At 40.7% G+C, this 26946-nt stretch overlaps 1 protein-coding gene across 2 annotated transcripts in view; it reads left to right on the top strand.

Annotated features, from left to right (window-relative positions):
• MITD1 (microtubule interacting and trafficking domain containing 1) overlaps positions 1-26946 on the top strand; it is a 257806-nt gene that overhangs the window by 26366 nt on the left and 204494 nt on the right. For both annotated transcript variants that reach the window (XM_044072174.1, XM_044072173.1), the window contains exon 2: positions 16544-16645. In XM_044072174.1, coding sequence (XP_043928109.1) covers positions 16544-16645 — 102 coding nt within the window. The remainder of the gene's footprint in view (positions 1-16543; positions 16646-26946) is intronic.

The raw sequence follows: 26946 nt of genomic DNA, 5'->3' as shown, positions 1-26946 counted from the left end.
AAAACACAGCATCAATGGGACCAGACGGTGTCCCGGGCTGCATCCTACATGAACTCCAAGAAGAGCTAAACCCAAACGTAATACTACTGTTCAATCTCAGCCTTACTACAGGATATGTACCCAAAGAGTGGCGTACAGCAACAGTGGTCCCTCTCCACAAAGGCGGTGCCTCAACGGATCCTGCAAACTATCACCCCATAAGCCTGACTAGCTTGGTCTGCAAAGCTATGGAAAGGATCATCATGGACCTCATAAATAAAGATATTGGGGACCTACAGAAACTGGATCATACCCAGTTCGGCTTTAAGAACAGATCCTGCCTCTTAAACCTGGTCAATTTCTTTGAAACAGTCACCAAGGCCATTGACAAGGGGAAGGTGGTCCACACAGCCTACCTGGACCTCGCAAAAGCCTTCGATACAATACCCCACTCGGGCATTATAGATAAGCTCACCAGCTTAAATATAAACCCCTATGTCACTAGATGGGTTGCAAACTGGCTCAAGGACAGAACCCACATGGTTAGAATTGCTGGAGCCATGTCAGACTCCAAACCAGTTACAAGTGGCATCCCACAAGGCTCAGTCCTGGGACCTCTCTTGTTCGGTATATATTTCTCAGAGGTACAGGCCAACACGGAAGGACTGTGGCTGACCAAGTTCGCAGATGACTGCAAACTGGGCGCCATAATAGACTCTCCAGCCGACACAAGCATCCTCCAAAGGGCCTCATAGAAACAGACAACTGGTGCCAGAGCCATGGCCTCAAGCTAAATGCCAAAAAGTGTATAGTCATCCCCTTTGGCAAAAACAAAGTGCCCACAAATTACCACATAGGTGGTAATCCATTAAATACAGAAGAAGTAATTAGGGACCTGAGGACCCAAGTTGATAGCAATCTCTCATTTGACAACCACGTGGCCAAAGTGGTTAGAAAAACATTTTATATAGCCCACCTAATCATGAAGGGATTCGCATCTAGATCAGGGGAGGTCACCGTGCCTCTTTACTCATCCCTCATCAGGCCCATAATTGAGTACAATGCCCATTTTGGGATGTACCTTACCAGACACCTGCAGCAACTGGAAAGACCCCAAAAGTACCTCACCAAGAGGATCAAAGGGCTCAAACAGATGCCCTATGCTGCCCGGTTAAAGAAACTCCAGCTCTACTCAGTGGCATAACCGCCTACTCAGAGGCGATCTGTGCCTGACGTATAAAGCCATGTCCAACCCGGAATTAATGGACATGCTGCACCTCAGAAAATCCAAATCCCATCGAGCTACGCGCTTGAGAGACTTGAACCTCAGCACTGAAATAAATAGGACATGCTGGAGGGACAGATTCATAACCCAGAGGCTCCTTCACTCTGGAATAAAATTCCAGTCCAGGTTAGGCAGAGTCCCTCATTGACTCTCTTCAAGAGGAATCTTGATGAGTGGATGGGAGATGGTAGGTTTACCCCGGGTATCACTTCTGTGTCACTGTTAGACAGAGGCACAGTATACTAACCTCGAAAAAGGGCATAGCAAAATTAATTTAAAATGGGTGGTGAAAGCCAAACACACTCTGGCTAGGCTTATAAATGCCCTAGGGCAGATAGCCTAGTATGAACCTATGAACCTATATGTAACATAAGCAGAAACCAATAACTCAAATGGAAAGGGATGATGATGATGAAACGGGAGGAAACACAAGAAACAAAGAGAGACTTTGATTTTGGATGCAGATCCTAAGGAGAATAACAGTAACCATACAGACTACTAATTCATAAAGTATTCTAAAACCTAAGCCAACATGGGAATGGAGGAAGGAGATTCTGCCAGTAGGGGTGACTGCAATTAGAGATACGGACAATAGGCAAGCGGGGGCTGGAATTTATTGGAGAAAACTAGCAAAAGAACCAAGGTACTGGGAACAAATAATTAGACGGGAAAAGTAATAGAATGGGAAGAGGCCAAGAATTTTTTGGACTGTAGGTTTGAGATACCAATTCCTTGATAGGGAAGGGAATCAGAGTACAGGCAAACAGAAAGAAATAGGGGGATCCTAAATGAAAGAACAGCGCTGGTAGCATCTTTGGTAGACTCTAGAATGGAAACTGCTGTTAAAAAGGGAATAAGTAGAGCATACAAAATACTGCATGATAGTCTGCGGTGGTGCAGCAGTTAGCGTTATTGTGCCATACCCTTTCAACGTAATACTTTCTCCTTCTACTATATATGGACACTGGGAGCATCTCTTACATTTTACCATTCTGTACCAGTACCTGATGGTTTTCAGGGGTTGGAAGCCCATTTTAACCATTCTGAGAAATTAATGGTAAGTTATTACAATACAAACAGGAATTGCAATAAAAAGTGAGAGAAAAAAACAGGGTTATGGCGTGTTTGGAAAGAGGGTCAGGTATGAGAAATTGATTGAAGTAAGAAAATAAGTGAAGAAGGGAAAGTACAAAGGTGTAAGGTATGAATAGATATTTGTTAATATCTAAGGATATAGTTGAAAAGGAACAGAGAGAGGTTTTGGCTGGAAGTCTTTCAGAATGATTTTAAATGACTGGAGGGAGGGTATTGACCTGATAGATACTGGTGAGGCGTTCCGGGCCTTAGTAACATGGTACGAGTGCAGTAAATTCGTCAATGAACCATTTTCTCCACCATTTAAGTAGTAAGTCCAGATTTACAGCAAACTCTTGGTTCAGCTAAGACAAAGTTGTTGCAGACTGTAAAGGAACTTGTTTCCCACACACACACATCTCACTCCAGGCACATGATTATACATTTTTTTCTAGAGCTTCCTACTGAAGGCATAGGCCTCCTTTGTTCAAGGGAATCCATCTCCAGACATAAAAATACATCTCTAACTGAGGCACAACAACAGTCTTTATTTGAACTTCAGCCTTCTGGCACTCAGAACAGTGAGTCTTTTCCATGACCCTCTAGTGAGTCTGTCTTAGCTTAGAAATCTCTCCTTAAAAAAATAAATAAATAATTCACATAATTGGTCCCATAATGACTCAAGCTAATGTGAAGGAATTTTTCCTCTAGATAATGCATAGTATTACCTGATTGTTCTTAGTGAAGCAGTATTATTTACAAATTATTTACAGCACACAACAGCATTAGCTACGCTTTAAAACCCAAATGCTTAGAAATGTAGCATTTGTTGCAATATGTACAACATTCAGTTCCCAGAATGGTACAATACGAATAAACAAGTCATTCCATGAAATGGCCGTTTCTAAAGATAACAGACATAAATAAATTAGTTAATTAAATAGGTGAATGCGTCTGTCAAAGTGTACCACCATAGCAAATGTCTCATTATAACCATAATATGTAAATGAGCTATTAAAGTGTCTGTGAAAATTAATACACTTCCTGTCAATGAAATTAGGACCGCGATGGTGGTGCTGTGGTAGCGTTGTCGCCTCACAGTAAAACGCTGTCCGGTTCGATTTTCAGCTAGAACGTCTTCTGCGTGGAGACATGCGTGATTGGGCGTACCTTCGTTGAAGGTTGTGCATCAAGCCTGGCAAGCCGGTACGTAAAAATCAACTGCCAATCATTAGCGGACCGGAGTTCCGCTGTGGAGACCCCTAACCAGGAAAAGCCGAAAGACACAAACAAACTAGCATAGAGTTGGCCCAGTCTTTTATTATGGGTGATAAAATGGGAAATAGCTCTACTCTGTATATGATAAATGTGTTCAGCTGTGAAACTAGATGGGAATTATTTCTAATATATTTAAGGTGACCAAGGACACTTAACCATACATTTTGTATTGCCTGACCAATACCAAATATGGGAGAGATGGATTTTAAATAATTGTGCTACCTGAATAGTGTGGCAGTAGTTAAAACATTTTATGTTTGAGTATTAATATAGTGGCTAATTGTCTTGTCCCCAAATGAACATACAGAATGCCCATGCTAGTTGATCCCATGTGTTTTCTACTTCCTACATATCAATCACGACTGTAACTGCTTCTGCTAGAGGGTATGTGAAGTCTTTAACCTGTGCGTTTGTACCAGAATTCAGAAGTCATATTCTGTATCCCATCGAAGTCTAGATCATTGTATCACACTGCTGTGATCCATAACTGCATACAGTGTGCATTGTGTAGACTTTGAACAAGCCACCTGAAAGAACTTAAAAAGGTACAGTGTTTCCTTGCTAAAACATGGGATTTATAGCTATTTGGAAAGACTTCAGTAACTGTCATCATATTTTAATTTTTCTTAGATTACCAAGAAGTGACTTTTGTCTAGTCAGTAAGGCAGTGTCTGATTTGGTTATTTTTAAAACTCTGTGCCTGGAATGCACTGCTGAAGATGCTAGTACCAAACTGGGAAACTAACACTAAAAATAAATATATAAATATCAATAATAGAAAAAAAGACTAATACATTACACAGCACATTCCAAGATTATGGAATACACTTCTTCATATAGTCAAAAAAAGTGTTGTAGTGTACACAGTGTGTGTATGTATGTGTCCTTGGGTGGAGCAGACAGTGCGATTCGCACCGCAGTTGCAGTCTTGATTTTTTTTTTTTTTCAATAGGAAGTAGAAAATAATCATCATGGGGTTACACCAATAATTGTTTTGAAGGTCAGTGGGTCATAATCCTGACATTCAGTCCTTTGATACTCTGTGTGGGGCAAGGTATTTGACACTTGGAGAGCACACAAACCTATGAAATGTTATGGCAAGAGACTGCATGCTTTAGTACATATTTCTATGCAAATACAAGTAAAGCTTTGAATATTTTTCTTAACTTATAATAGCAAAAATTGCACCCATCTAGCCACAATCCTTTTTTCCCAGTGTTACACATGGGGTCAGGGTGTTGCTTCAACAGTAGCAATCATCTAGACTCTAGAGCCAGTGTTCACACTGCTGGGTGGCTAGCCCTGCTGTGGTTGTTCTTCCATACCACATGCGTGTGCATGCTCACACTTGTGATCAGATTAGAAAGCCCATTCCATTTACTGCATGTATGAGGAATGAGTAACAAAATTACATGTGCTTACACAAATCAAAATGCTTAGCATTTTTGTTTTCAGGTACAGTGGAGCAGGTAAACAGCTTCAAGAATACAGCTTCTATGGGACCTGACAATATCCCTGGCTGTGTTCTACATAAACTACATAGTGAACTGGCACCTTACCTGTTTGCCCTGTTCAATCACAGACTCACCTCAAGCTTTGTCCCTACCAAATGGCGCACTGCTACAGTCATCCCTCTCCACAAAGGAGGAGTGACTACAGACCCTGGGAATTATTGCCCCATTAGCCTGACAAGTCTGATATGCAAAGCTATGGAACGCATCATCATGGACCTAATAAACAAGGATGTAGGGAATCTCCAAACTCTGGAACCTACACAGTTTGGTTTTGTGAAGGGTAGATCACGCCTGCTCAACTTGGTCGACTTCTTTGAGTTAGTCACCAGAGATGTGGATGAAGGCAAGGTGGTTCATACAGCCTACCTTGATCTGGACAAGGACGTTGATACCATTCCCCACTCAGGAATCATAGAAAAACTTACTAAGCTAGGCATCAACCCCTATATCACTAGGTGGGTTGCAAAGTGTCTCACAGAACCCACAGTGTGAAAGTAGCTGACTCCAAGTCAGACTGCAGACCAGTCACAAGTGGAGTCATACATGGTTTGGTCCTGGGTCCTCTCCTGTTTGGTATCTACTTCTCTGAAGTCCAGGCCAACACGAAGCGACTCTGGCTGCCAAAGTTCCCAGACGATTGCAAGTTGGGAGCTATTATTAACTCCCAAAGTGATGTTGACATCCTACAGAAAGGCCTCACTGAGACCAACGACTGGTGTCAGACCCATGGCCATAACCTCAATGCCAAAAAATGTGTCTTCATCCCTTTTGGGAAAAAAACAGTTCCCCTTGAATTATCACACAGATGGTAGTCCACTGAACACAGAAGGCGTTATAAGAGATCTGGGAACCCAGGCTGACAGCAGCCTCTCTTTTGACCACCACATTGCCACTGTAAGTCATCCTATGTGGCACATCTCATTACTAAGGGTTTTGCATCCAGGAAGAAAGAGGTCATTGTCTCCCTCTACTCTTCCCTCATTAGGCCAGTCATCGAGTACAATCCTTCATTTGGCATGTACCTCACTAGACACCTGCAACAACTGGAGAGGCCACAAAAGTACTTCACAAAGGGGATCCTAGGCCTTAAACACTTGTCCTGTATGGACAGACTCAAACACTCAACTATTCTCTATCTCATATCGCCTACTTAGAGGCGATCTCTGCTTGACTTACAAAGCAATGTCAGACCCAGCTCTGTTAGAAATGCTACATCTAGAGAAATCCCAATCCCTCCACACCACATGCTTCAGAGACCTCGGCCTCATTACCACAATCAACAGAACATGCTGGAGGGACAGGTTCATAACCTCTAGACTGCCTATGCTCTGGAATAGACTTCCCATACATGTCAAGTAGAGCACCTCACCGGCCATCTTCAAGAGAAATCTTGATGAGTGGATGGGAAATAGAAAATTCACCCTGGGGATCACTCCAGCGGCTCTACTCGACAAAGGCACTGGGAGGTAAGGTCGGGTGGAACGATGCCAAAGTAATCTATGGGCTAGGCTTGTAAAGCTGCAGGTCCATTAGCCTAGTACACACCTATGAACCTTAGTATCTCGGAGGAGTATTTGAGAAGGGTAGTCTGAATGAAGAGGTCAAAGCTAGAATTAGAGGGGCTGCAGCCAACTAGTATAGAGTATCAGGTGTAGTCTATGACAGAAGAATGCCAAAGAAGTTGAAAAGTAAGGTGTACAAGACAGTGGTGCGACCAGTACTAATATATGGTACAGAAACCTGGTCAGTAAAGGCAGGACAGTTAAAGAAGCTGGAGGTGATGGAAATAAAGTGACTGAGAAAGGTGATAGGATGTACACTGTGGGATAGATGAAGAAATGAGGTCATAAGAGCAGAAGCCAAAGTTGCTCCAATTGCAGAAAAGATCAAAGAGAACAGATTACATTATGTGCAGAAAAGCAGAAGACAATCTGGTGAGGAAGGTTTGGGACAGACAGGAAGAAGGTAAGAGGAGGCGAGGATGTCCAGCAAAAAGGTGAATGGATTGTGTGAAAGGAGATCCGTGACAGTAAGGCATGAGTGTTGAAGAAGGCAGGAGTGTGGCACTGAACTGAGAGAGTTGGAGACAGTTAACATAATACCCCGGCCCCATGTAGAACAATGGGGGAAAAAGGGGGCTGATGGTGATGATGATTTTGTTTTCAGACTGAAATGTGCTGCTGATATATTGCTAAAATAACATTCAGGCTGTTCAGCCCTTAATGATGCAGCCTAGTAAGTAGCAGGCTTTCAGAATGTGTACTTAAAGACTCGGGGCATAATTCAGAAACAGCCCTTTGCATGCATTACATGGAATCCTTAATTGTCTGCAGAAAATCTGGGGGTGAGGTTCACATTGAAAATTGCATTGATGCTGTTCACATAGTGTGTGCCAGGCATTGAAAGGACAGTAGAGTTTTTTTTTGACTGTGGTGGTAGCACTTTTGGGTGGGCATTATAACACCCTGTACATCATACAGTGGTGTAATGTTGTGTCATTAGTAGTAGTAAAACATGTGTAGGCTGTGCAGTAAACAGCATGTCTGGGTAATTGCACACAGTCAATGGATGCACTGTTAGCTTAGTACTACCATCCTATATCTGGCCAAATATAGGACACACAGCAGCCCATTGATGTCCTCCTACTACTACTACTTATGACACTAAAAATGCCTGTTGGCCCTTATACAGTGCAGCAAGATTATTCAGTATGGTAACCTGTATGTCTACAAATGCATTGCCTAATGTTTTGAGGTATGGGACCTAGACATGTGTTATTGGATGGGGCACAGTGTAATTCCCCACACACACACACACACACACACACACACACATACACCATTGTTGGAAGTGTTGAAGTTTGTTTGACACTATATTACAGATGTAACTAGTGCAACCCAAAACATGGCATTTTCTTTTTGGTACAAAACAAAGTGTTTTTAGGAGTATTGGGCACATTTTAGAAGCAGGGTCAAGTAGATGGCGCCTTATGTTTCCTTGCATACTGGTGAAGTTTGAGTGTTATTTCTGTGAACACCATGAATTACTTTGGTGATTCTCTGTATTTTAGTTCTTTTGGTCTGTGCCTCTGAATGCACGTACACAGGGACTAGCAATCACTAAACATGCCTGTTGACCCTTGTGCAGTGCAGCAGGGTTATTCACTATGATATCCTGTATATCTGCAAATGCATTGCCTAATGCTTTGAGGTATGGGACCTAGACATGTGTTATTGTGTGATTTGCACTCCTGTTGTGCATGCTTGCGTGCGCACACACACACACACACACACACACACACACGCCATTGTTGGAAGTGCTGTATAAACAGCATAGGTAGCTGTTGTGCTACCTTACCAAAAATTTGCTTAATTATCTGAATGCTGCTTCATGTATGTATATGTGTATGTTTGTGTTTGCAAGTTTATGTATGTATATGTTTACGTATGGGTAACATATGTCCATATTCTTTGCAGTTTTTTGGCAATTATATACAATCTTTTATTTGGTACTAATGTTAGTTTCATTTATTTCATTTTATTTATATTGGTTAACCAGGATAAAATACTGATACAGTACTGGAAGTTTAGTGGACTATGTAGTCAAATGCTGAGGTATGTTTGTTCACCATTTCTACTGACTTTTTTTAATGTCAGGGTTAAGCTGGTGCCTGTTATTTAACCAGTTTGCTATGTCGTGTAGGTCTTGCTGTAGATTAGTTTTTATTGTACGTGTTCTCTTCTGTAAAATGACTATGTTGTCTGTGTAAAGAATTGTGGGGAGTTAAGGCAGAACACAGTGACATTCGTTGATGAGTAAGGAGACTAGTAGTGGGGATAAAACAGAACCACAGAACCTTGTGGTTGGAATTTGAAGTGTCTGCTATGACAACAAGGTCAAAACTGCTGAAGAGTCAGGGGGCTGATCCCAGATGATAGGAAGGATAAGAGGAGACTGTGGTCTGGTAAGTCAAATTCTGCAGTAAAGTCAATGGAAAGGGTACTTGTAAGTAAGCACGTGTTGTTTGCACTAAGATTTCATCTGTCAGCATAAAGCACACTCATTGTGCTGCTAGCTGCTCAGATGTCATGTTGATGGGGTGATAAAGTTGTTTGAGATTGAATGTGTTTAGAGAGTCCGTTATAAATATTTTTTTTATCTGTTGTTGTGGCTATAGTTAATAGTATTGAAATTGGCTGGAAGTTACTGGGGAATCAGGTTTTGAGACCGCGACTACACAGTGGCTGGGCACAGTGTCATTTTTAAGGCAAAGATTGTGTAAGTGTTTGAGAAAATGTAGAATGTAGGCTTGACAAAATCTGTAAACTATAGGTGAAAGCAATCCATTCCAAATTGCACATCAGTAGGGACTTGTAGGAAAGGAACATTTCAATTATTTGAATTTATGGTTTTGCAGTAAATGGGAATTGAATCAAAGGGATTGTCTTTTGTGATAGAGGGATGGGTTGTGTGGAGGTGGACAGGAGGGTCTGATAGAGAGATGGTTTGAGTAGCTGTGGAGGGAGGTGGACAGGAGGATGTGATAGAGGGATGGGTTTGAGTAGATGTGGAGGTGGACAGGAGGGAAAAGAATTCATTTAGAAAGTCAAGTGCAGTTAGGAAGCTAGAGAAGGTAGAAATGTGGTCATTCTTAGAGTGGTTTGTTGGTGTGGACTGTTCCCAAGTTTCACAGTGATCCTATGACTGTGGAGTCAACTTAAGGACAAAAATGGCAGATTCCAGATTTAGAAACATTTAGAAATAGGTACAAGCAATCACCAAAGAATGTATTTTACAGCAATATTCCCATCCAAAAAAAATGGAAAGTAAAAATGACTTACTTACCTCCACTCCCACTGTGTGGGGAGCAAAGTCCTGAATGCAGCCCAAATGACCTGTGTTTGAGTAATGGCATAGGTGCTGCAGGAAGCTGAGTAATGGCATAGGTGCTGCAGGAAGCAGAGTGGGGTAAGATGGGTTAGAGTGGCCATTGTTGACTTGCCGTTTTTTTTTGTTTTTTTTGGGGGGGGGGGGTATTTCTGGCTCACCACTTGGATGACACATAAAGGAAGCACTAGGTGTTGCACTGGCATATCTCAAACCTTCAGAACATGTGTTGCATAAGTGCCAGGGATTAGCAAGTATGCTGTCCATGGTTAGCAGCAGTATTGGAGCTCCAGTGAGCTAGTATGGACATTTGGAGGTCTAATGGGGGGTGTTTGCTGGGTCAAGCAGTCTGGACAGTTCCCTACCAACTGGCTTTCCTCTTTCCAGGGAAACAAGTGAGTTGATTAGACCCTCCAGCCATGGAATGACTGTAGGGTTCTCACCTGGCCTGGAGTTTATAGCCTATTTTAAGTAACAGCTTCTTTACACATAGTTTTTAAAAATGCTCACATAAACCAAAATGTTTAATGTGTTGGCAGCACCAGCAAATAGGCTATACTGTCCTTTCCTAATAAGAATGGTTAAAACAAAGTAAATATATTTTCTGGAAACTTTCATTAGTTGCGCACGTAATACAGCAGTGCAAATATTATCTGTATGTGGTCATATTTAAAAGAATAAATAACATTCCTTAAAATACAAATATTTGGTGGGTATTCATAGTCCTGCACTTCACAAATGCATAATTTGAAAGTGCTCCACTTGTATGTAAATAAGCAAAGTGCGAGCGAGCGGCACTGGTTAAAGAAATTGTTTGTCTTCCAAGGGTGCACCCAGTATATTCTCACATATTTTAACTCCTTATTTGTGAAGCTGGCATATTCAGTGTAAATAGACAAGGCATTGGCTGAAGAGTGTGCGTTGTAATAAGTCACTCAGCAGGACAGAGACACCCAGGGCCTTGAAAAGATGTCATTGTCAGATTCAGCATCAGAGTGGCAGTCTTCTTCATCTTCAAACTTATCCCACTGAAAATCCCCAGGAAAACCTAATACAAGAGGAAACATTTCACTTAACCTACTGAATCCCCAACTGCTTATCTTGATGATGAGGAGGATGCTGATTTACCAGCATTCCCAGGATGACCTCAAATTCTAGGAAGTCGTGAAGATTATGCATTGGGTGTTGGCCCACAGACCCTTTATCCTCCCCAGAAACTACTCATGTGAAGTACTTTTCATATCTTTATGGGTAGTCCCTTATTTGGTGCACGTTGTTAAAGTGGCCAACAGTGTGAGATGGAAAATCCTCATTGTGATAGCTTAAGTACCTAATAAGGAAGACTGAATCCTTTGGCATCCTACTGAGTGGAGTTTTTGGTCAGTGGCTCGATAACCAGACAATCTTTTTTCAGCAGTGGTTCAAAAATGGACTTTGACACTGCAGGGCCATGTGGTTCACCAACTAGATAAATAATTGAGAGCAGACGTGAGTATATACATCCTCCACCTTTTGTTTAAGAGCACTCAGTTATTTCACCCACATGTTGAATTTCTACATGGATATCTTGTGTGAAATGCACTAGGCATTCAGCCATTTACCTGATGGATCTACCATGGACAAATTTCTGTCTTAGTCAGCAGCTGTCTCAACTAAGGCTAGCCTCATGGTTCATAGGTGTGTACTAGGCTAAAAGCCCTGGGGCCTTTACAAGCCTAGCCATAGAATTACCCTGGCATAGTGCCACCCAACCTTAGTTCCCAGTGCCTCTGTCGAGTAGAGCCACTGGTGTTATCCCCACGGTGAATTTTCCTGTTTTCTATCCACTCATCAAGATTTCTCTTGAAGAGAGACAGCAAGGTGCTCTGCTTGACATATATGGGAAGTATGTTCCATAGCATGGGCAGTCTCTGGGTTATGAACCTGTCCCTCCAGCATGTTCTGTTAATTGTGGTAATGAGGTTGAGGTCTCTGGAGCATGTGGTGCAGAGGGATTGGGATTTCTTTAGCTGTAGCATTTCTAACAGAGCAGGGTCAAGCATGGCTTTGTAAGTCAAGCAGAGATTGCCTCTAAGTAGGCGATATGAGACAGAGAATAGTTTGAGTTTTTTGAGTCTGTCCATACAAGACAAGTGTTTAAGGCCTAGTATCCTCTTTGTGAGGTACTTTTGCGGCCTCTCCAGTTGTTGGAGGTGTCTAGTGAGGTACATGCCAAATGGGGCATTGTACTCGATGATTGGCCTAATGAGGGAAGAGTAGAAGGAGACAATGACCTCTTTCTTCCTGGATGCAAAACCCTTGGTAATGAGATGTGCCACATAGAAGGACTTTCTGACCACAGTTGCAGTGTGGTGGTCAAAAGAGAGGTTGCTGTCAATATGTGTTCCAAAATCTCTTATAACGTCTTCTGTGTTCAGTGGACTGCCATCAGTGTGGTAATTAATGGGAAATGGGTTTTTTTCCAAAGGAGATAACTGTACATTTTTTGGCATTGAGCTTAAGGCCATGGTTCTGACACTAGTCGTTGGTCACAGTGAGGCCATTCTGTAGGATGTCAACATCACTAGGGACATTAATAGCTCCCAACAGCCACAGTCCCTTCGTGTTGGCCTGGACTTCAGAGAAGTAGTTACCAAACAGGGGAGGACCCAGGACCAAACCCTGTGGGACTTCACTCGTGACTAATCGGCAGTCTGACTTGGAGTCAACTACTTTCACATTGTGGGTTCTAGCCGTGAGCCAGTTTGCAATCCACCTAGAGATATAAGGTTTGATGCCAAGCTTAGTGAGTTTTTCTATGTTTCCTGAGTTTGGAATGGTATCAAAAGCCTTGGCCAAATCAAGGTAGGCTGTATGAACTGCCTTGCCTTCATCCACAGCTCTGGTGATTGACTCAAAGAAGTCGACCAAGTTGAGCAGGCATGATCTGCCCTTCACAAAATCAAACTGTGTGGGATCCAGAGTTTGGAGATTCCCTATATCCTTGTTTATTAGGTCCATGATGATGCATTCCATAGCTTTGCATATCAGACTCATCAGGCTAATGGGGGCGATAGTTCCCAGGGTCTGTAGTCACTCCTCCTTTGTGGAGAGGGATAAATGTAGCAGTGTGCCATTTGGTAAGGACAAAGCCTGAGGTGAGACTGTGATTGAACAGAGCACACAGGTAAGGTGCCAGTTCACTCTGTAGTTAATGTAGAACACAACCAGAGATGTTGTCCAGTCCCATTGAAGCTGTATTATTGGCCTTGGACAGTGCTGTTTTAACTTGTGCAGCAGTAATACTGGGTGCCTGGCAATCTACGGGTATTGTGATTGGTCCTTTGGGGGGGAGAGGGGTAAAGTTGGCACTGAATCTGTCGGCCAGTATACTGGCAATATCTGTTGGCTCGGTATAGGAGGTACCATTGTGCAGTAGCTCAGAACAAATCTGGGTATTGGCGTGGAGATTCTTTACATATTCACTTTGCATAGCCAAAGTATGGAACTCTATCCCAGTGCATGTCTCCTTCAGCCAGGGTTCCTGGATCAGACTTTACTGTTTCACTTAACCGACTTTGCTAAAGTCCCCAACATGACATTTATCAGTTACATGTTTCATCCACTTTGTTTAGATCAGAAGTTCAGGAAAATCTTCAAAGAATGGAAAAAGAGGGCTAAATGCTCATGTCTGTGGGCATCTGGTTTCAGCTTCCCCAGCACTTTTCCTTGAGAATACAGAGGATCCAAAAGTGGTTTAATTAATTCATTAATTTATTGACATTTATTTACCAGGGAAGTCTGAATGGTTAGTAAATACACATTTTCATTGAAGGCCTGAGGAGAAAAGCCCCAGAGAGTTAAAAAAAAAAAAAACAGGAGGAGACACCAGTGATCTAATAATAAAAGAAAAAAATACAATTAAATATGTCAAGCAGTATATACAAAAATATTAAAAGCATTGCCTACTATGCTAGGAAGTAATCAAAAAAGATGATACAAGTCCCCACTAAGAATGGGGAGAGGTGAAAGGGGATAGATAGATAGTATGATGAAAGGTTAGTAAGAATGTAGAATATTTCTTGGTATAGATCATACTCATGGCTATGCTTATGTACGTCTCCTATTAGTGAGAAATTCTTTGAGAGAGAACTTAAATTTATGGAGGCTTGATGTAGTTCTGATTGAAACTGGAATAGAGTTCCATAGTTTGGCTATGCAGAGCGAATATAGGTTTGTCCCACACTTGGTTTTTGTTTATGGATTTCAAGCAGGTTTTTGTCTTGCGTGGCAAACGGCAGCAAGACAAGCAACATGATGAAAGGAATCCGAACTCCTAGAGAAATGTCCAGAGGTGTCATGGTCCCAGAGAGAAAGATCTGTGCAGACATTGTTAGCAATCTCTAAGTTTCATTCTCTTAGAGCTCTGGTTGCCTCACTATTCTTTTTCAAGCATGCATCTGTTAGTGTGTGTGGAGCAACTACCCGGTCTTTCCTCAAGATCTTTGCAAGGCACTGCAAATTGGATGTGCTGTCCAGTTGTAAATCTTCCTTTGGAACTGCCATTGTAACGGTTATCATTTCAAAAGGCAGAACACCCAGGAGGACTAGTTTAGGATTTTCTCTTGGCTGTTAATTGATGAGGGAACTCCTCTTGGCAAGTACAAAAATCTTATATTTATCATAAAAATAAATCTGGAAGAGCAGGTCCATCCTTTGTTAACATGCCCTTCCTGATTAAAGATGGTGGCCTCTTTTAGCTAATGTCTTAGAGAGGGTTCTTGACAGCCTAGGAATGTTTTTATCTGCCAAGTAGCTGTACTCCCTGCAGCTTCAGTCCTGGTTGTTAACCAAGGATGAGCCTTCTCGTCCAGAACTGCCATTATGATAAGTACATAACTTTCATTTTTCTGGCTTCTTGTGCCTTTATTGTTGATTGCGACTATGTTACTTGTGTTATGGTGATAGGCAGTAAAGTGTTTTCTATAGCTGTCGATAACTATTCATGATACTTTAAATTGTATGCTAAACTGAAATTATGGTATGCTATTTTAACATGGTTGCTTGAATTATTTGTTCATATGTAGTTATTACGTATGCCGTCCAGAATGTCACTGAGGAGTTTAGCTCAATTTCCCAGTTACACTGTCCTGGTTAAGTGACTTGTTCAGAGCCAAACAGTAGGCAACTGAAGGTTGAGGGAATCAAACCTGGTACCACAGGAAGCAGCTCATTAACAGCTTGTGGTCCAAAGTTTCTGCATTACCTGTGGATAGTAAGTGAGGACGGTAATGGGTGTAACGTTATAAACTGTGGTTAAAAAGGGGCCTGCAGTGGTAAACCACCCACCTGAATGAAATGTGCAAATAAACATTTAACACTGAGTCACTCGTCACCACATGCCCAATTCCCTCTTTTAGCTTTGTATTCTCCTTAATTATCCTATCTCTTCTTCCGCATAGTATTCTGCTTATACCCTCATTACTTTCCTGATATTCCTTGTATGCTTCTGTTCTGTTCTTACCCACACACTTATCTCCCCTGTTTCATTAACAATGCATAATCAAGCCAGTGGCATAGATTGATAAAGCCCTGACTATGGCCCAGGTGACCTAAGTTAGATTAGTAGTTTGGGGGCTTGGCATTGCTGGCAGGCGGGGATGAGCATGCCTACCGTGGTGGTAGGGCAGAGCATAGCTAGCTAGCCTAATACTGCATTGGCTCCCTCAGAGGAAGGGCTGGGATTGAAATATGTGGCTTGCAGGTAGGTTTTAGGCTCACCAAGCCACTGATGGGTGGAAGCCTTCAGAGTTGTTGTGTGGGAGCGTGCACCCACATGAGGAAGGTATTGTGAACCTCCACTGAGGTGCAGATGTCTTATCCCTACCCCAGGAGGTGGTTTAAGCCATTCAAATGCTTTGAGTGATGGTATGTGGTTAAGAGCATAAAACTCCCTTGTGGCTGCTTGAATGAGTCCCATCTAAACAATTCTCACCTCAGCTGCACATGAGAACTGCGCAGCTGAGGAACAAACATGCTTTATCTTATTGTGGAGAGGCTAGATGATCGACTGGCATGAGGACAGCAGTCACTTAGAAAACAAAATTGCCATATGTGATCATTCCCTTGGCCTACATTCTACCCTAACAGTATTTCTAAGCCATCTATTGTCATGCCTGCCTACCGACCCCAGTACCCTGTACATTTTCTTGTCTGTGTTTTCTCTCTCTCTCAAAGTATCAGATCTCCAGAAGTTTTTTTCTTACAGCCCAGTTCAATCTTTGTAAGTTGTGAATTGCATCATTAGGAAAATTCTGTTTTCATTCCTTTAGAGGCTGAGACATACCTCTGGAAATTAAGTGCATATTTTTCTGTCTTTAATGTATCTTTAAAGAAAATCCTAAATTGCAGGCATCCTGTACACCTACACATTTAAAGAAGTAGCTACAGCTGAGAAAGAAATTGTCATGTTTTGAAGATTGTATCATTAGCTTTAGTTATCAGATCAGTCTTTGCAGAAGAATTTATATATTTTTTTTTGTCATAGGTCTCAAAGATGAAACAAAAAAAAGTTATTATCGTCAGAAAATCGAAGGCTACATGAGCAGAGCAGAACAAATTAAAAAACATGTGAGTCAGCAGAAAGAAGGTAAGAGCCCTTGTGCAGTTCCCTTAATGTCACTTTTAGCAAGTTTTAATAAAACTCTGTCCCGTGTCTTTGATATTTTACAGATATTACCTGAGTAGTACCACTGCCTACACAAAAGCCTAGCATATTTCCTGAACTAGAGTTGTTATGGTGTCTTTTTCTGGCATTCTCTCATTTCATTTTTTACTAGCAGAAGGTTCCCCCTTTCATTGCAATACTTACTGGTACTTCAGGGTGACAAAGCTGTACTAAAAGGAAATGACCTTCAGATATGAACTTGCCTTTTTTACAGACTCATTGTGACTTATGAAAGTATGACAGTGTAGAATCTGGGAATTAGCAACTTTAGCAGGTCTGAAAGTGTTCTTTTCAAGACTACCCAGAAAGGAATGCTGCAGTCAGAAACTGTCAAGTGAAGTTAAAAATGATGATACAGTGTTTATATTGTCTGTACTGTTTTGTAGACAGTACTTTTAAGCAAGTAAATCCATTATTCAGAACTACCTGTGTTTTCATTCATTCTGATGGGGGAGAATCAATTTCTGTTAGTGACGGTTTCACGGAGGGTTTCCAATTCCCTGCTTCTCTCCATGTTTGATTTTCTCATCCTTAAATCTCAGCTCTGTGGCTAATTTTCCTGCTTTATTACTCACTCCCAAACAGTTAGACTCATGAAGTTCTCCAGGACAGCAGCAAGCTTATCACCAAACACTGAACATGTACTTTATTTCTGTTAGCGCTTTGTGCCAAAATGTTTCATCTAGTTAATGCTGCTGTCTAGTTAAGCTGTATAAATTACTAATCTGCCTTTTCAGAATCACAGGTCACTTGTTGGTCTTAATTGCATGGTATTCCTTCACTGTTAAAGTACGAGATGGAACACTCATCAAGCTTCATATCCATATATATTCTTGCAGAGTATCTACAAAATTCCATAGTTTACTGCCTTCACTGATTACAGTACCACAGGTTTGCCAGTACTTTGGTAATTTCGGGTAGGGCATTATTCTTTCTTTATACAGTATATTTCTCTTTGATTTTGAAGTTTATAGTCAGGGTTTGAAGTGGTTGCTCTGTTACAGTTTTCTTCTCTCTCTCTGTCTCTGTCTCTCTCTCTCTCTCTGTCTCTCTCTCTCTCTCTAAACTTTGTATACATGCAGAGGCTTGTTGAAGCCACATTGCCAGCTGGTGCAAAAGCCAAGGTAGTGCAACCCGTCACACTTTGGTAATTCACTGTATTTTATTTATTATGGTGTACCTTGTGTCCCATTTCACACCCGATATTTAGTAATGGCAGTATGGGTTTGAGTCTGTTAACAAACTGCCTGTTTTTTTCTCCATTTTTCCAATGTTTCCAGTAGGACTGCAACCATTGTCCTCCACTGTTTAGTTGTTGCTCTTCTGGAAGTTGCCTTTTTGTCTCCAACATAGTAGGCAAGTAATTTGCCTTACTTTCCGCTATCCCCGCCAGCTTGTCCAGAGCTGGGTACATTATGGGTGTCAGGTGCCACAGTCAGGGCTTTGTCCCATAGAACTGCAAGCTGTTTTGTAATTTTCATTGTTCCACATAAAGTATGAAGTAGATTCTTGAGGTGGAGGTCTGGTATAATCATATGTCAGCTTTTAATTACAGAAATCTGAATCCAAGTCTCAGATCACTGGGTATTTTTGCAGAGAACACCGTAAAAGTTAGATGACACTGCATTCATAGAAAAATACTAGAGTGATGCTGTTGTGTTTTGTTTCACTGCAACTGTAATGAAACCAAGCACATAATTTGTGTGTGTGTATGTATATGTATATGTATATATGTATATATATATATATATATATATATATATATGTGTGTGTGTGTGTGTGTGTGTGTGCATATATATGTATATAAAGCAATAAATCAAATGGAAGGGGTACAGTGCAAGTACTATTATGCAGCAATCTTCACTGAGATTTTGTAGAGAACACAGCATTGCTCCACCTACAGACAGCTGCTTAGAATGACAGCTTATGTCAGTGTACAGCTTCCCAAAACTATGGAAACTGTATGTAGTACCAATTGATCCTCAAGTTCAGCGCTGCTTCCCACAGAAGAAACTAAAACAGATAGCTTGGATCACAGTGGATTCCCTGATAGTGAAACAGATGCATCACTTTAGATATGCCTGTCATATACATTTTCCACAGTCATTACATTGGTGGAAGTGAGAGTATGAAACCAATTTCAGCTAATGCTGGTACTGCAGAGTAATTTTGCTGAAATTGACTTTGGGAGGGAATACAGTTAAATTTTCTCCAGTGTTGTGTGACCATGGATTTGCTTTACTTAAGTTTGATGTGTATGAGGGATGAAAGGGAGCTGGGTCTACTGAAGTGGCTTTCAGTGCTGTCATTTTGTGGTATTTTCACTGTAACAACACAACTAAGGCTGCAAACATTGACTGTGCTCACTAGGTAAAATTTTACCAGTTTTTCATAAACCCACCTCCTATTGCATCGTGCATCATGGTGCTATAGTTGTAAAGATCTTTGTTGTTCAGCTCAGGTGTATTTAGCAGATGTGAGTGCTTGAATGACCTCAGGTTCCAGTAGTGGATTTGAAGACTGCTTTTGTGATACTTGTGAACAACCCCACCAAACCATTCTCTTTACCTTTAGTGTTTTTACACAGTGTGTCTATTTTTTCCTCTCACAATATATCATACTTTTCTGCACCTCTGCCCATTTTGTAGACTTTCAGTTATCTAGGCCATCTACCTGCTTCTTACCCGTGGACCATACCTTTAGAAGGTATGCCTGTGTGAGAAGATTCCTTCTCAAGGTTGTCTGTCATGAGGTCTACATAATGTATCTTGTACCAAGTACAAGTCTCATCCATTTGTCCCAAAGGCTTATTCTACCAGAGCAATAGCTGCTATGGTGACCTCCTTTAGACATGCAGCTTTCAAAGATATTTCTGCAGCAGCTACCTGGTCTTCCCTCAGTACTTTTGGAAGGCATTACAAGCTGAAGGTGGTATCCAAGTCTAGGTTTTCTTTAAAGCTGCTGTTGTAAAGAGTATGCTTTCACAGTAGAAACCACCCGGGAGGACTGTTCGGGGACTTCATATGCTGTTGGAGATGATTTACACCTTCCCAGGTATAAATATTTCATATTTTATTTATTTTATTATTTGACATTTGTTGACTGGGTAAGTGAATTGGTCCAGGGCTGTTTTTAGCCATGACCTTGCCATAAGGCAGAAGTGCAAATGATGGCATACAGAAGTAATACAATGACATAAGACATTTATGTCAACAATAGCATCCAGATGGGATTAGTTGTCATTGTGCCATATTTTCACTGAAAATCTTGTATTATATTGAGAATTGTTGTTGTTGTGTCTTTCGGCTTATCCCGGTTAGGGGTCGCCACAGCGGAAGTTCCGGTCTTCTAATGTTTGGTAGTGGATTTTTACGTGCCGAGTTACCAGCCCTGACACACAACCTTCAACGAAAGTATGCCCTTTCACGCATGCCTCCACACAGAAGACGCTCTAGCTGAGAATCGAACGGGACAACGTCTTGCTGGGAGGCGACAACGCTACCGTAGCACCACACTACCGCGGGTTATATTGAGAACTGTTAATGAACATTGTCTTTAATTTCATATAAAAGACCAAGAAGAAGTAAACAGTAAGTGGATTGTCCAAATATATGTGAAGGAGTGTCATTGTCGTAAACCTCTTCAGTTCCTATGTAGATAGGATTTATAAACAGTAAGTAAATCATTTCTTTATCATGCAGTGCAGTAAACAATCTTAATCCAGCGTTAGCGTACTTTTTCTACAATATTCAACATATTAATAATAGATACACTAGCTACTTGCTAAAAAGGGATTGTATGGTCTGGGGTGCTAATCTTTGTAAATAGATACTTGAGGGGTGTTAATAAGGGCTATACTGTTGCCATGGTAACTCCAGAATTTATTGAAGTGAATGTTGGTACTTGAATAAGAAGTAAACATGGGTTTACAGTATTTAACTTTTGTTAGTCTAACTGCAGCTGCATTTCCTTTGTTTCTACTGATAATTGAATTCTTTCTTGAAAGTTTTGTTACTCACTTTCATTAATATTCTCTGGGGGGAGGGGGGTGCTTCTCATTGCTGAAGCAAGTTGTACAAAGTTTTTTTATTCAGTGGTTGCAAGATAGAGTACCCTACCAGGGTGGGTCCCTTCTTGGATTGTGAATGTGTAGGACTGTTGTTCACAATAAGCTTGTTTGTAAGAGGTGAGCAGTAGCTTTCTTGTACTAATTTGAATTGTTAGTGTATTTAGCAGATGTGAGGCTTTTGCATTAACCGGTAAACAGCTGACTTTGCAGAAGGTGACAGTGGTGCATGCATTGTTTGCCAAATTAATAAATTTAGTGTTTCATTTTCAGTGCCTGAATAAAGGGTATGTTTTGTGATTGAGCATCATTTTAATGGAAAGTCCTTTTTTCAGTCTTGGTCAGTAGCACAGTAATAACACTGGCATGTCTAGCATTGTCAGTAGGAAGACAGAATATTCTGAATGAGATGTTAGTTTTTCAAATAACTTTTCCTGCTCGTGCTTTCGTACAAGATGTGAAGGATAGATTCTGATCATGTGTAATGTGTAAGCATGTTTGTTGTGCAGTCTGGTGTAATGAGTACCTAAACGATCAGGGATAGTAAGATCCTTCAAGCCTCAGTGAGGTGTCATACAACGTCATGGTTGTTTTAGTAGTGCTTATTTTAAGCCATATGAGCATAAGTTTAACTTGGTATAGAACTGGTTAACATGTAGTTTTATCAAGTAAGTTTTGTGTTTTATCTGACTGTTTTCCGATGAAGGTGTTAATATGTAGTAGGTTCAAATTTCATTAAAACAGAGATAACAGCCGTGGCCCAAATCTGACCCTTGAGAAGCACCCTTTATGGTGCAGTGGTCTTCTGAGAGGTTGTTTGGACCAAGGTCTCTAAATGTTGCTTTAGTAAGGTGATATTTGGCAGAGGCAGGACTCAGTAAAAAACACAGCTTTATAATTTTTATACAAATATGGCATGTTCTGCTGTTTCAGAAGTTGTTTTAATACGAAGTAAATGGCCTCCATTTATCTGCCATCATCCATATCTGAGTATGTAGCTGTAAGTGTACTATCTGTAGGACACAGTCTGTGTTGCTTTCCAAGATCTGCTCATAAGTCATCTTTTCTTTTCTAGTGTTGTACTTATAGGGCAAAGAGTTGCAGTGGGGCAGAAGTCATTGAATTAACTGGTGGTGTAACTTTGGCATGTGATATTATAAAAGCATGTTTAAAACTATGACATAGTGACTTTGTTAGAATCGGGTTCTACATAGCTTGCTTAGAATGTGGCTACCTAGTTGTATTTTTGGGTGAATAGTGTAGAACGTAGAATTAAAATCAGAGTTAAGTTTCTCCATAAGCTGTTGCACGTTGGCTTTGCTTATGCAGTTGAAATAGGATTTGGGGATTTTATATAAGGATGGGATTTGTATAGCACAGTGAATATTATTGAAGAATTTTGTATTGTGTTGAGGAGAGTTAACTGTGTTTTTCTTTGTCTCTTGTCATGTCATCGGTAAGAATTTTGCTAATACTTGTTTTGGCAAGATTTTATTGGAAGAAGTAAGTGGTTTGTAAAGCTTACAAGGCTTGCCAAAACAATGTGGGGTCTCTAAGCTTAATTATTTATAGTTTTCTACATACATATTGACCTGATTGCTGCTGTTTGTGGTCCCTTTCATTTTTTTAGACTTCACTGATAAGGTGGAAATTATTGGTCAGTAGTCACAAGTATCATCATTTGTCTGACATGTATGTTAATATACCAATGTAATGTTAAACTGGCAATGGTTCTGTTAATATACCAATGTAATGTTAAACTGGCATTGGTTCTGTTAATATACCAATGTAAAGTTAAACTGGCATTGGTTCTGTTAATATACCAATGTAACGTTAAACTGGCATTGGTTCTGTTAATATACCAATGTAACGTTAAACTGGCATTGGTTCTGCTAGTATACCAAGGTAATGTTAAACTGGCATTGGCTCTGTTAGTATACCAAGGTAATGTTAAACTGGCATTGGTTCTGCTAGTATACCAAGGTAATGTTAAACTGGCATTGGTTCTGCTAGTATACCAAGGTAATGTTAAACTGACATTGGTTCTGCTAGTATACCAAGGTAATGTTAAACTGGCATTGGTTCTGCTAGTATACCAAGGTAATGTTAAACTGGCATTGGCTCTGCTAGTATACCAAGGTAATGTTAAACTGGCATTGGCTCTGTTAGTATACCAAGATAATGTTAAACTGGCATTGGTTCTATGGTTTGGTTTGGTGCTGCTGTCTGCTGTTTGACTTGAATCATATGAGTGTATCCTTCTTGATAGCACATAAATGAAGATTTGGAAATGCAGACTATAGCCATGCATATATATGCTTGGCCTTTCAAGCGGTATCCGTTGTTTTTAGTGTCGGGGATCGACTGGCTTTTTTGTCAGCTAGTGCTAAAACACTTTTTCCTTCCTGTTTTGTTCCTGGCCTTGTCTGTAAACAGTGTGTATTTCCTGAGATATGACTGATGATATCCATGAAATTTGCTTTAGTTATGTTTCTGTTATTGCAGTTATTTTGTTTTTTGTACAATGAGATCCATAATTTTAGTTGTGCCCATTTATTGCTGAGACCATCAGCATTTATATAACCAAGTAGTAAATGATTGTTCAGATTATTTGAGTGTGGGCCTGGATGACGTTCTTTGTATTAATAGCATAAGAAGAGTAGCTAGGCTATTTAGAGCCCAGGACAAAACTCCTATTTGCCTGCCAAAAAAAAAAGTGTGTGTGTGTGTGTGTGTGTGTGTGTGTGTGTGTGTGTGTGTGTGTGTGTGTGTGTGTGTGTATGTGTGTGTGTATATATATATATATATATATATATGTGTGTGTATATATATATATATATATATATATGTGTGTGTAGGAGAGAGAGAAAATAACTAGTAAGCAAGGATAAAACAGCACCACCTCACTTATAGCATTCACTAATACCATAAATCAGCGCTGAAACAATGGACAACTAGTCTCTGCCGTATTCTCAGCTATATCTAAAGCGTTTGATATGGTAAACCACAATTAACTTTTCCATGCACTACCTACCCTAAACCTCAGTTTTTCCTCCATCACATGGTTTAAGAGCTATCTGTCAGGTTGGCAATGAGCAGTGAAATGGCAGAACCAAATATCCTCTCCACCAGTATCCGTAGGAGTCCCTCAAGGCTCCATCCTAGGCCCATTACTCTTCACTCTATTCACCAATCAGTTCTCATCTTCCATACCAAAGGCCACAGTAATTCAATACACAGATGACACCACAATCATATGTGCCGCCCCAACACTTGAGCACCTCCATTCCCAAATACAAGAATGCTTCTCACTAGCTGAAACCTGGTTCACCTACCACCAGTTTATTCTTAACCCAGTTGAAACTAAATTGCTCCTCTTCACCTCTTAATAGAACCTTCCCCTCAAACAGACAACTTTACTGTCACCTCTCATAACAAAACTGCTATTATTTCAACTACCCACACCAAACTTTTAGGTGTGGAAATAGACAGCCACCTAAGATTTGACTTGCATATTGCCCAAACTGTAAAGAAAGTTCACAAAAAAATGGGACTACTCTATTGCAACAAGCAATTTCTCTCCAAGTTATCTAAAACCACAATAGCCAGGACACATCTATTATCCACCCTCCTCTATGCATCCCCAGTATTAACTAATCTCCGTAAATCCAAACTACACAAACTTGAATCCTGCTACCATAAGATGTCTAAATTTGCAACAGAATTATCACATAGAACCCATCACTGTGAATCTCTCAAAAAAACTAAACTGGTTGGAATTCCCTCAACTACTTCAACTCAATCGTCAGTAGCACACAAGTTATACTACTACTCAGACAAAATCACAGCCCTCCAAAGTCTTACACGTCCTCAAACCACAGCAAGAACATTGAGATCAAGCACCCTTAACCTCCTTCAAATTACCAAACATAACAACGAGGCAGGAAAATCTCTCTAGCTGCTACATTTCCAAACCCTGGAACTCCCTACATGCCCACCTGACATTAAATAATTCCAAGACACAATTTAAAAAACTACTACAAGCCCACTTAAGAACAACTGCTCACCGCAGATAAAGACAGACATACAACCAGTATCTCTATTCATTGGCAAATGTCAAGTCTAGTTTCTCACCCTGTTTCTGGTCCAAAAGTGACTTTATCACATGTATGTAACTGTCTGCATTGATAAGCACATACTGCATCATAATGTATCTGTGAGCCTGCTAAGAACTGTACATAGTCTATGTGTATAAGTCTGCAATGTACTGCATGTATAAGTCTGTAATATACTGTTTGCTTAAAGATGTGTAATACCTCTGATTGTATATCTTACAATAAGCCTGTGCTTACTGGCCTGTATTTACTAATGTTATTATACCTGTTTTGTATGTTAATGTCACTGCCCTTAATAACTTGTTCATGTATGGAAATGGAGCTTTTTACCCTGGGCTTCCACTGAAAATAAATATGTGCCCAGTTGGACTTTCCCAGTCAACAAATGTAAAATAAATAAACAGCAATGAGTTCTTTACCCAATCTCAGTTAAATAGAGACAAGAGAAGGCAAGATATTCTCACAATGTTCACTTTTCCTGAGAAACTCCTTGGAAAATGACTGATCTTTAGTAGGCATACTTCTCCCAGATTCAGGTTTCCTATCCCAGCTGAGTGAATAAGCTTCACTTGCCACTTCCCCTGAGGCTGCCAAGAGTGGCTGTCACTTGCCCACCCAGGGCATCCCTGCATCTGTGGAGGACATGGCTATCTCTTAGTCCTTAGTGGCAACTTCAGAGGGATGGGGGGCTGAGCACCAGTGGCTGAAGCACAACAGGAGCCCAGCTTAATGGAAGTAGACTCCCTAACCACTTTTTCCTCTTGCAGAGAGGGAAGGTAAAATTGCAGACACTTTCAGCTGCTCCAAAGATTAGCGAAGAATGAGACCTCAGAGGGAGATAGTAAAGTGTGGATAAGTCAGCAAAAGAAGAGTAGAGAACAAGTGTTACTGAGATAAGTAAATCACTGACAGTTCCCAGAGGCACGACATACTGTTCCAAATACAGAAACCAACAAAACCTGTAGGAAAATTCTGTCAAAAGATTGCATTTTCTTTTTTTTTTTTTTTGTTTGTTTTTTTTTTTTGGGGGGGGGGGGTTGTGCATTATGGGTGGCACAGTGGTGCAGCTGATAGCATTGTTGCCTCACAGCAAGAGGTTCCTCAGTTCGATTCTCAGTTGGGGTCCTTTCTGTGTGGAGTTCACATGTGTTCCCTGTGTCTGAATGGGTTTCCTCCCACATTCCAAAGACATACAGCAGGTGGATTGGATACAATAAACTGGCCATAGGTGTGAGTGCGAGTGCAAGTGTGTGGTTTGGAACAACAACTGCGACCAGCAGTGTAAACCTTGGCTGTAGATGATTGTCACTGTGGCACCCCAACCCCTTGTGCAAAAATGGGAAGAAAGAGTTGTGAATGGATGGATGGATTTACACACAACCCCCCTTAGACATGCAGTGACAATCCTAACAAAATTCATTTTCCTAGCAAGCTTAACATTTTACCTGAAAAACACAAGTTTTCCTCAGGAAAATAATTTTAGTGGAAGCTTTTTCCCCAACAGGGACTTAACTGCCCGGCAGTGAAGGATGGCTAGCCAACCAACAGTTCCACATGGTCTGCCAAAGGAGAGCACTTGGACAGCAAAACACTTTGACTAATTTGGTGCTCTAACTCTTTTTATATTGACAATATCTTTATAGTATGGGCACAGTGTCTGAAAAATATAATCAGAGCACAATCGGGATGTGATAAAATAAAAACACAAAAAGTTTCATGCAGCAGATAGTTTACTTTACTCAGCCTGATGCCTCAAGGACAACTCAGTCTTTTATGAAGAAGCCAGCAATGAAGTTAATCACATTTATAACATGAAATGATGTCACAAGCAGTTACCTTAAAGAATTAAATGCTAAAGTATTTCCTTTAAAATGCAACAGGAGAAACAATGCCATATTTCAAAATACATGGAGTTTTTTTTTTCCATTATTCCTTTTTTAAACTTATCTAAGTTGTCTGAATATCTTATATCAGGTAAATGTTTAGCGAACACAAAAAAATTATAAAACAGAATTACTAGAATGTGAATAGACCTAAAGTGG

Source organism: Protopterus annectens, chromosome 5.part0 (genome assembly GCF_019279795.1).
Source record: "Protopterus annectens isolate FY-2018-M chromosome 5.part0, PAN1.0, whole genome shotgun sequence".
Taxonomy (NCBI): Eukaryota; Metazoa; Chordata; order Ceratodontiformes; family Protopteridae; genus Protopterus; species Protopterus annectens.
Note: the sequence above shows the minus strand (reverse complement) of the source record. Positions and strands in the feature narration are given on the sequence as shown.